The sequence below is a fragment of the Plutella xylostella genome, chromosome 27 (assembly GCF_932276165.1).
Source record: "Plutella xylostella chromosome 27, ilPluXylo3.1, whole genome shotgun sequence".
NCBI classification, from domain to species: Eukaryota; Metazoa; Arthropoda; class Insecta; order Lepidoptera; family Plutellidae; genus Plutella; species Plutella xylostella.
Genome location: NC_064007.1, coordinates 747598 through 756992, shown reverse-complemented (window position 1 = coordinate 756992; position 9395 = coordinate 747598). Strand labels below are relative to the sequence as shown.

The following is a 9395-nucleotide window of genomic DNA, read 5'->3' as shown; positions in this document are numbered from 1 at the left end:
CCCCAAAAACCAAAAAAAATATAAGTTTTTTTAATTCGCTAAGTGCGCCACCCAGTGACCTACATACGCTTTTAAGCCCCGGGGTTATTTTCCAAAAAAACTGTAAAAAATCACCCTTTATTGCACTTTTTTTCGCAATCGCATAATTGAATTCAATCCTTTGGAAAAGGGTTCGATAAAATGCCTAATATTGGGTTTTTTTGTCGAAAAATCTTTCTATCATTGTTGTCGGACGCGCAGCAAAAGTTGCAGTTTTTGATAAAATTTCGCGCCATTTATTCCTTACGGCCATCTGCTGGAGAAAAAAGTTTAAACACAATGCAAATAGGGGACCGGACTTGCGACAGGACATTAATTTTTAGGGGAAATCGCAGTTTTTGTGCACAAAATGAGAAAAATCTATTTAAAGTATAACGATCGACTTTGTTCCCTCATTTCAATATTAATGTCTGGGAGTCGTTAATTTTGTGGAGTTTTAGACGTTATTTTTGTTGCAGTAAAAATGAGAATTCAGTGGCAAAAAATTATCGTTTTGCATTTTTATTTTAATTTGTTTCCGAGCTACTCGTATTGTTCGGGCCATCGTTAAAATGTTTCGGTAATGCCGTGGAATAATATCATATTTGCAATGAATTGTGTAACTAAATAGAACTATACGATTAAATATTTCATATTTCTAATGTAATATTAGTGTTTTTAAAGTACATACTTAAATAAAAATGGTACCTAAGTATATAGAAATTAGTGATGCCACGAATAGTGATTTGGCCGAATACCGAATACCGAATATTCGGCCGGCGCTCTCAGCCGAATACCGAATATTCGGCCACCGAATATTCGGCTGGTGATCTAGTATAATTTAATAAGTTGAAGTTTTATTTAAACAGTGTTCTTAATCTTACGGCAGATCCGTACAACGGGTGGTCAACCAACTCGAATCAGTAGCCGAACCTTATATATTATGTTAAAAAAATACCTGTGTCTCAGTAGCAGGTATTGTATATTTTATGAAAAAACATACACACGAATTGAGAGGGTTCCGCTCATCTCGCATAATCTTTATTGACCAAAACTCATTTCGCATAACTCGTATGGTCTAAACTTTTTTGGCCGAACCATCACTTTGCCAAGACTTATGTGGCATAAGGCTCGTTTCGTCTAAAACTCTTTAGGCACAATCTTTAAACACCTAAGTTTCGTTTGCTCAAATTTATGTTCGTCTATACCTATGTATAATCTTGGTTCTCGTAATGTTATCTTAATAAATAATATATTAAGTATGTAGTAAATGTACAAATTGTGGTATTTTTCTCCTACATCCCGAAAATCACGATATTGTATGATCAAAAAATCGAAAGTTAACGACCAATATAATTATTACAAACCCTATGAGATCGAAACCTAAAAATAGGTGCGACGACGAGCAAAGCGAGGAGGAGCGTGTTAGGTGCACATGTTCATCAAAACCAAAGCGGAGCGCAGCGTTTTCCAAACAGCGGAATCAATACAAGGCACCAGTTTGCGCTATGTAGGGAGACGCTCCGTCAAAGTTAAAGCCAAACGAATATTATTACTTTGTATAAACCTAATAAACCTATGCCATAGCATTATTAGACTATTCAAGATTTGGCCATACCATTATTAGGCTAAACAATGTTATGCGAAATAACTTTTTACTAAACGAGATTTATGCCATACGATTTTCGGCGTAACGAGACTTTGACCAAACGTTACTATGCAATACGAGATTAGGCAAATAAATCTTATGCCAAAAAAGGTAGAACCGAATTGAGAACCTCCTCCTTTTTTCGAATAAGTCGGTTAAAAAAGCGCAACCGTCTCTTACAAACAAATGTCGAAAAACTTGTCTTTATTCATCACAATATGCCTATGTTGTTGTATAATTCATGTTTTCGCAATTAATGTTACGATTAAATTGTTTTTTTTATTCCTCTTTGTAAGATATTTGCTAATTTTTAAGTATTCGGTATTCGGCCGAATACTACTTACTATTCGGCCGAATACCGAATACTGAAAAAACTGGCCGAATAGGCCGAATACCGAATAGTTGCCGAATATTCGTGGCATCTCTAATAGAAATACAAACCTTATTTTGTGAGACCTTTGACGTACTTTTGCAAATATAACACAAGTTTCGATCAATATAAAACTTCTAGCTTTTATTTATTGAAATGCGGTTCTTAAAATTGTCTCATAAAATTAAGGTGCTATCTAATGATGGGCGGAGATAACAAAAATAAAACACCGGAACTATACAAAACAATAGACAATACAATCACTTTATTAGTTAACCCATTACGCGTCGCCTTACAAGCACTTTTTTAAATTAACCCGTCAAGCGTCGCATCACAAGTGGCATTAGTTAACCCTTCAGGCGTCGTAGTAGACGTAGTCGATGAGCAGCGACGCGGCCAGCAGCAGAGCCTTCTCCTGTGAGGAGAGGCTCTTCTCGAAGGATAGGCTGAACCTGGAGACCAGGGATACATGGATATAATAAGCTTAGGAGTTTTGAGACAAAACCAAAGATGCAAAGATAGTAAAGTAACCTGAAATCACGGGAGATGTGCCATATTACATCAGTCATAACCACCATTTCACAATAATTCTACCTCTCTATTCGGACGACGCACATGACTCGAGATTAAGGGTCTGTTCCACAATGTCTGGTTAGTGGCTACCTGACGGATAAAATACATGCTGTCACTTTCTGTTATTATTTTTTAGACAGTGACAGCATGTATTTTATCCGACAGGTAGCGACTAACCAGACATTGTGGAACAGGGGCTAAGTCAATTTTTAAGTACCTATGTAATTTTCATTTCAATCTTTTCAGCACTTTTGAGATCTTAGACAAAAGCGAAAATGAGAGCGAATGATGGCGTTGGATGGTGTCCTAAGGTATTCATTGAGTAATTACATCGTCTGTCACAGCGCTAGTAAAGCGTAAATTCGTACACTTTTTCTCATCATCATCAGCCCGTTCACTACTGGTCATAGGCCTCTCCACAACACTCTATCCTCGGCCTTCCTCATCCAGCCACCATCGGCCACCTGTCTAAGGTCGTCGGTTCAGTGAGTTGGAGGGGGACCCACGCTACGCTTGCCTGTTTGTACTGAATAAATAACCGGAGCTCCTCTGCCCGATTCGGATCCACCAATCCGCACTGAACCCTCGTGGTGGACTAAGCCTATACCATTTCTTCATTGGAAGCAGTCCCATGCCCCACGTGATGGGTTCACGACCCATGCAAGAACGTGATGTGATGTGATGTGATGAACCAGCTCACCTGCCCGACAGCGGCCCCACAAACATCATGTGCGTGACCCCCTGCCACAGCTTGGAGGCGGCCCCCACCCGGCGGCCCCCCGGCCGGCTGATGCTGAACTCCACGTCCTTGAACAGACACGTCGTGATGCGGGGACCTGGGGGGCAGGAGGGAAGATGTACAGGATGAAAGATGTGAAGGTGAATGCAAATTTCATTTCATTTTCTCATTGTGAGCTGGTAGTACTTAAGCAAAAAATGTGAAAGAAAAAAATGGTGGAAAGGTACTTAAGCGTCCACCGGCATTGTACGCAACGGATACATCGCGTTCAGTATTTTTTGTGTAAAAATTCAATGCGTCTGTAGCGTACGTGCCGAAAGGTGCACGTTTACCTTTACAGATGGTAAATCTTACAAAATTTGTTTCATGTTCTCATCGTGGCGATGGCGGTGACAAACAGGAGGAGTAAATTAAAAAGTGGAAGCTAAGTTGAAGGAGGACTCTGTGCATCATTACAAGACTATAGAAGCTTTCAGAAAACCTTCATTCAAACCGATTTATCCTGTGCCGTTCAATTACTTTTAAAGTGTACTAAAGTATACCTACGCTAATAAGTATACTGGTGTTTGTTGAATTAGGCCCTCTGGTAAAGATTGAATGTTTTATACATGGCTTCATCGTAAAGCGATTCAAGACCTATCAATCATTCATTATCATAATCAAACTCCAAGTACCTACTTATGTACTGCCGACAAAAATAGAAATAGAAAATAAGCAGAAGTCATAAAAAATACATTATAAGAACCTATGCCTCTGCTCTATCGTAAATATTTCAAACCAGCTGGGCGGTTCACATCAATCAATAATAACTTTATTTTAGTAACTTTGAACTTCACACACGAACTACCTACTTAATTATTAATGAATCCAGTGTCGTGTCTATCAGTATGAAACTACGCATGTTAAAGGTGAGGAACATATTAAAATTAAATAGGTACGTCGTTACTATCGGGAAATCGCCGCAGATCTACCTGAAAGCTTTAGAACTGCTTAAAGCCTGATTTTACTGTAATTTTCATAACTTTTTTTTTGCACAAAATCCTTTATCCTCGGATATCAATAAATGCGCAAAACACCACTTAAAAACCCTAAAGCATATACACAATACGTATCCGTAGCTAGCGCACTAGCATGTGCCACCAACAGTCATATGTGTATTCACTAACTGGCCCGCATGTAACTGGTAGCTAGCTAGTTGCAAGTCGCCAGTCTCACCTTCAATCTCGAACACCACATCCCCATCCGCGTTCTTCACCGCATAGATGGGCTTCAGCGGCGAGTAGAGCTGCTGCACCGTGCCGGCCAGCGCCTCGGGCGGGGAGTACACTCGGAGGGACTGCAGCTGGCACGGGAACACCCGGGACACACTAGCTTTAGGTAGACCAGCAGCTTTTGTCACTAGCGAAAGGATCAGCCAGTCAGATTAGTTCGAGACCAGGCTACTAGCCCATGGCTTAATCTACGACCTTGGATCCTTGGATCCTTGGATCTCCTAGACAGTAAAGATCACCGATAAAACGGTGATACGGCTCGCGACGTATCACGTGAGTGCATATGTACAGCGAAAAGCTGGTGTCTGACTACCCCTTTCGGGATTACAGCCGTGAGCATGTGTAAAGATCACCCGTCTCACCTTCAATCTCAAACACCACATCCCCATCCGCGTTCTTGACGGCATAGATGGGCTTCAGCGGCGAGTAGAGCTGTTGCACCGTGCCCGCCAGCGCCCCGGGCGGGGAGTAGACCCGGAGGGACTGCAGCTGGCACGGACACACCCGGGACACACTAGCTTTAGGTAGACCAGCAGCGTTTGTCACTAGCGAGAGGTCCAGCCAGTCAGATTAGTTTACAACCACGCTACTAGCACATGGCTTAATCTACGACATTGGATCCACTACTTTACCAGTCACCTGTTGATCTCCTCCACGGTAAAGATCACCGATAAAACGGCGATACGGCTCGCGACCTATCACGTGAGTAAAAATGTACAGCGAAAAGCGGGTGCCACTTACGCTTGCCAGTCATTTCTGACTACCCCTTCGGGGATTACAGTCATGAGCATATGTAAAGATCACCCTGCCGCGACGTCTCACCTTCAATCTCAAACACGACATCCCCGTCCGCGTTCTTGACGGCATAGATGGGCTTCAGCGGCGAGTAGAGCTGCTGCACCGTGCCGGCCAGCGCCCCGGGCGGGGAGTACACTCGGAGGGACTGCAGCTGGCACGGGAATATCCGGGTCGTGAGCGCGCAGGGGCGGACCATCCTGGGGAGAAGAGGTGGAGTTGACCAATTAAATTGCAGTGACATTGTGGGTATGCTATCCCGTTGTGGTGGACAGGCAGTTTAAGCTTACGGTGCGTTGCGGCCGCCGGCCGACGTGTAACCTAGATTCGTCTTTTTAAAATGACAAGACGAAATATACCAAGGGATATTAGATTTCGTGATCAGCCACTACCAACCCAGTTTGATAGATTTAGGACCTGTTTTAATAAGTTCTTCTTAGCGTAAATAACAATGATATCCACGGACAGAACAGCCTTACTTCAGTCGAGAAGGCTCCTATATTACAGCTATTGATAGTTGATAAAATATCTGCAGCACTGACCTGATGACCTCCTCCCCATCAGCATTGAGCACGCGGAGGTGCAGAGGACGCAGTGAGTATAGCAGGAACCACCACCTGAGGAGGAGACATTATTGGATTGATGAGGTATTTTATTCTGTCCAAGTGGGTTTGTAGGATTAGTTAAATAAGATAATTGATAGGACGGGCTAGCGCAGAACAGCTGGTGTGTTTAGCGAAGAACGGTTAAGATGACTTGATTCGGAAATAACATGGTAAATAGTGGATTTGACATTGACGTCTGGACCCATGCAGAGCTGACCGCCAACCTACAGTACTTAAAGAAGAAGAAGGGATTGATAGGTGAAGGTGGCTCCATGATGATTGTAAGAGTACGTCTTCCTCTATGTCTTTGCCTAACACCACTCGTATCACTCTTGGCGATAGGAATGTTAGCCACATACACTACCTATAGGTAGAGTAGCGTTTGTCGTGGTGAGATGAGAGAATCAGCAAGCCAGTTTTCAACCAGGCTACTTGCACAAAGCTTGTTGTAGCAAATATACAACCTAGCATCCAGTATGATCACGATATTTATTGAGGGTATAATCCAGCAGTAACCTGTTAATCTCCTCCACAGTATACAGCACCCTGTCATCAGCTCCGCGCACCTGGAAGCTGTTCTTCTTGCCCGTCATCAGCACCACGCTGCGCACCAGCATCTTCCTGGTCACCAGCAGGCGGTCCACTCGCTCGAGGGCATCCAGCGGGGAGGGGAGCAGGGTTATACGCTCTTCTGTGTCCTGTTGTAGGAGAGGTGGGCGGGGTAAGAGGGAGGTGGAAAAGGGATGGGTAGTGCTTTATTTTTATTTAAAACTTTATTGCACAAATATGACATATAGTTAAGTGTACAAAAGGTGGAAATAAATAAACATATTAAAAAGTACTATTTTTGTACTGTTTTATTTAGGTATAAATTGATTTGTATTTAATGGTGATATCTTAAACATGTAGCTAACAGAATATTGTGGTGCTTCTTTGGGAGAGTCTTACCTAAATGTCTTACAGTGGCCGATAAGATTGGTGGCCCTTTTATCTTAACTTTTAATGAAACATCCTGTCTTTTTACTTTGGCTGATGATACGAGACAACAGAAGAACCATTTAGACTAAACCGCATCACAGAGTTATACAATAATAAACCTGATTCACAAACCAAACATGCCCTTACATTCCCAATAACGAGGTCCTATCTCCAACTCACCGCTGGCTCCGCGGGTCGCACCTCCACAGCGGGCGCCGGCTGGTCTTCCACCACAACCTCCTTCACGAAGGAAGCATCCACCAGGGGACCCTCAGGAATAGGGTTCACTGACCGCAGCATCTTTACTACAGTCTTACTAAGCCACTGGTGATAGAAATAAGTAACTCTAAAACATAGTATACACGAAACTTAAGTAGAAGAAAGTTGATAGTTTTTTGGTGTTTTTTGTCTTGGAAAATATTGGTAATTTGGCAGTGTCAGTACAGAATGACAGTGATGGTTTGTGGCTTTGTGGTCTGGGTGGAAGAAGTTAGAAAGAGGTTTGGTTTGATAGTCTAGCCTTTTGTACTAGACATGATTCAACATTAGTATATTGAAGCCAAACTTACAAAACTTATTTTTAAGTTCGGTGGTTAACAATAACAATCTGACCATCCCACAGCCACGCAGTCGACAAGTTTGCATGAAATCAAAGCTTTCCCTAACTAACGCAACTTTTTTGTGTGCACTTTATCGATTCCTTTTGATTCCCATAAAATTAAATATGCAGTAGGTCCATGCAAATGTTGGGGTCCAGAGGGGACCTCATTTAAATTTGCCAAAAAAAAGTGAAACTGTATCGCTTTTATTGAACTTATCAATGTGCGCGGGACAAAGGGCGGGTAGGGTGACCACGAGGATGCAATGGGTAGGTAGGACATGGAATGAAAAAGGATTTCTGTATCGTTCAGAATGATCTGTCAAAAGAGGTAAATTTTACTGCAAGTGCAAAATGAATAGCTTTATAATGACCGGAGTATATTTGAGATAAAAACGTTATGCACCTTTCGTCGCTGAGTGTCATAAACGCAGTCTGCTACTTTCGCATTAAGCTTAAAACACACTTTATATACTTACACATAACGTATCTGATATTTAATACTGGGGTTCGGTTGATTGAATAGCACAAACAATTTGGTACTTACTTTATTCGTATCCTCGTTGATTCTAAGTTAATTTATTATTTATTTTATTATTTATTGAATTATAGGTAATAAGTAACACATAAAAAACAAGCTTAAGTGCCAATTTCTCCATAGTCGGATATCTAACCGACCGGGATTGGTTTATCATCATCTCCATATAAATAAAATTCTTGACAGATGTGTCAAATGTCAACCACTAATACCTGGTTATGCTCTAACTGACTATGGAGAAATTGACACTTAAGATTACACATTACTAAAATACTTCATTATTAAAATATACTTAATTGTGTAAGTACAAACAAATCTATCTATCTATAATTTATAATGGATCTTTGACGATGTATAGGTTAGTGATGTAACGAATATTCGCATTCGCATTCGCATTCGCGAATATTCGCATGTTTTTGGATATTCGCATTCGCATTCGCATTCGCAAAATTTTGTGCGAATGTTTTGCGAATATCAGTAGGTAAGTATTTTTTAGAAAAAACTATTTGAAAATAATGGTGCGTTAACAAAGTCAAAATCTATTCGTCTATAACTTTTTTTATTCCAATTTTCCCTCTTAATCACATTACTTGTCTTACTTTATCATATTTGAAACTTTAGATTTAGTACCTAAATAGTTTCATAAGACCTAAACATAAAGCAAGAAACATACAGCAATAAACATAAGCTCTTTAAACAATCAAAAAGCGTATTTTGACAATATAGTGTTAGAGCAAGACAGCCATAGATTTAAATAAGGTACGTGCGCCAAAGATGGCACTTATCCTAAGATGGCCAATTTCAAAATTTCAATCTTTTAGACGCCCGGATACGTTGTAATTTCGCTCTAATATTTGGTTAGTGCCATAGAAAAAATAACCTACGATTTACAACCTCATTTTACAAACTTTTTAGTATTTCTTTAAAATAAAAAACTATTTTCGTTTTTTATTCAGACTTTCGTAGGTTCAATAGCATTTTGTTGATTTTCCTTTAATTTAATTACTTCTTGTCGCCTTGTTCCTATGAAGGCCCACCACACACGCGTTGCCAAGATGGCCCGGGCATTACAGGACTATACAATATCATAGTTTCTTTGGAACATGAAAGAGAGAATGAGTGATTTTGGCTATATTTTTTATTAATATGTTATTTTCAAACACACTGAAACTAAACTTTAAGCGTAGTTACGGTCTCTTAAGTATCTACTTTCCAATTTAAGTACTTATAAAATAAATAAAAAATCATTTTTTTTTATAAAC

At 40.5% G+C, this 9395-nt stretch overlaps 1 protein-coding gene across 1 annotated transcript; it reads right to left on the bottom strand.

The window, feature by feature from the left end:
- Nucleotides 1-2272: 2272 nt before the first annotated feature.
- Nucleotides 2273-7458, bottom strand: LOC105388675. The gene is made up of 7 exons (XM_048631091.1): nt 7178-7458; nt 6536-6720; nt 5957-6031; nt 5442-5614; nt 4982-5164; nt 3310-3445; nt 2273-2488 (listed from the first exon to the last, which is right to left on the bottom strand). The coding sequence occupies exons 1-7, from the start codon at nt 7295-7297 to the stop codon at nt 2392-2394; spliced, it is 969 nt and encodes a 322-aa protein (XP_048487048.1). The 5' UTR covers nt 7298-7458; the 3' UTR covers nt 2273-2391.
- Nucleotides 7459-9395: the final 1937 nt, after the last annotated feature.

What these genes read in the sequence shown, in the direction of transcription:
- LOC105388675 (XM_048631091.1), bottom strand. Translation starts at nt 7,297, where the DNA reads ATGCTGCGGTCAGTGAACCCTATTCCTGAGGGTCCCCTGGTGGATGCT. An exon ending in TGCGACCCGCGGAGCCAGCG is followed by an intron (nt 6,721 to 7,177) that starts GTGAGTTGGAGA and finishes CCTCTCCTACAA; the next exon opens with CAGGACACAGAAGAGCGTAT. An exon ending in GATGGGGAGGAGGTCATCAG is followed by an intron (nt 5,615 to 5,956) that starts GTCAGTGCTGCA and finishes TCTTCTCCCCAG; the next exon opens with GATGGTCCGCCCCTGCGCGC.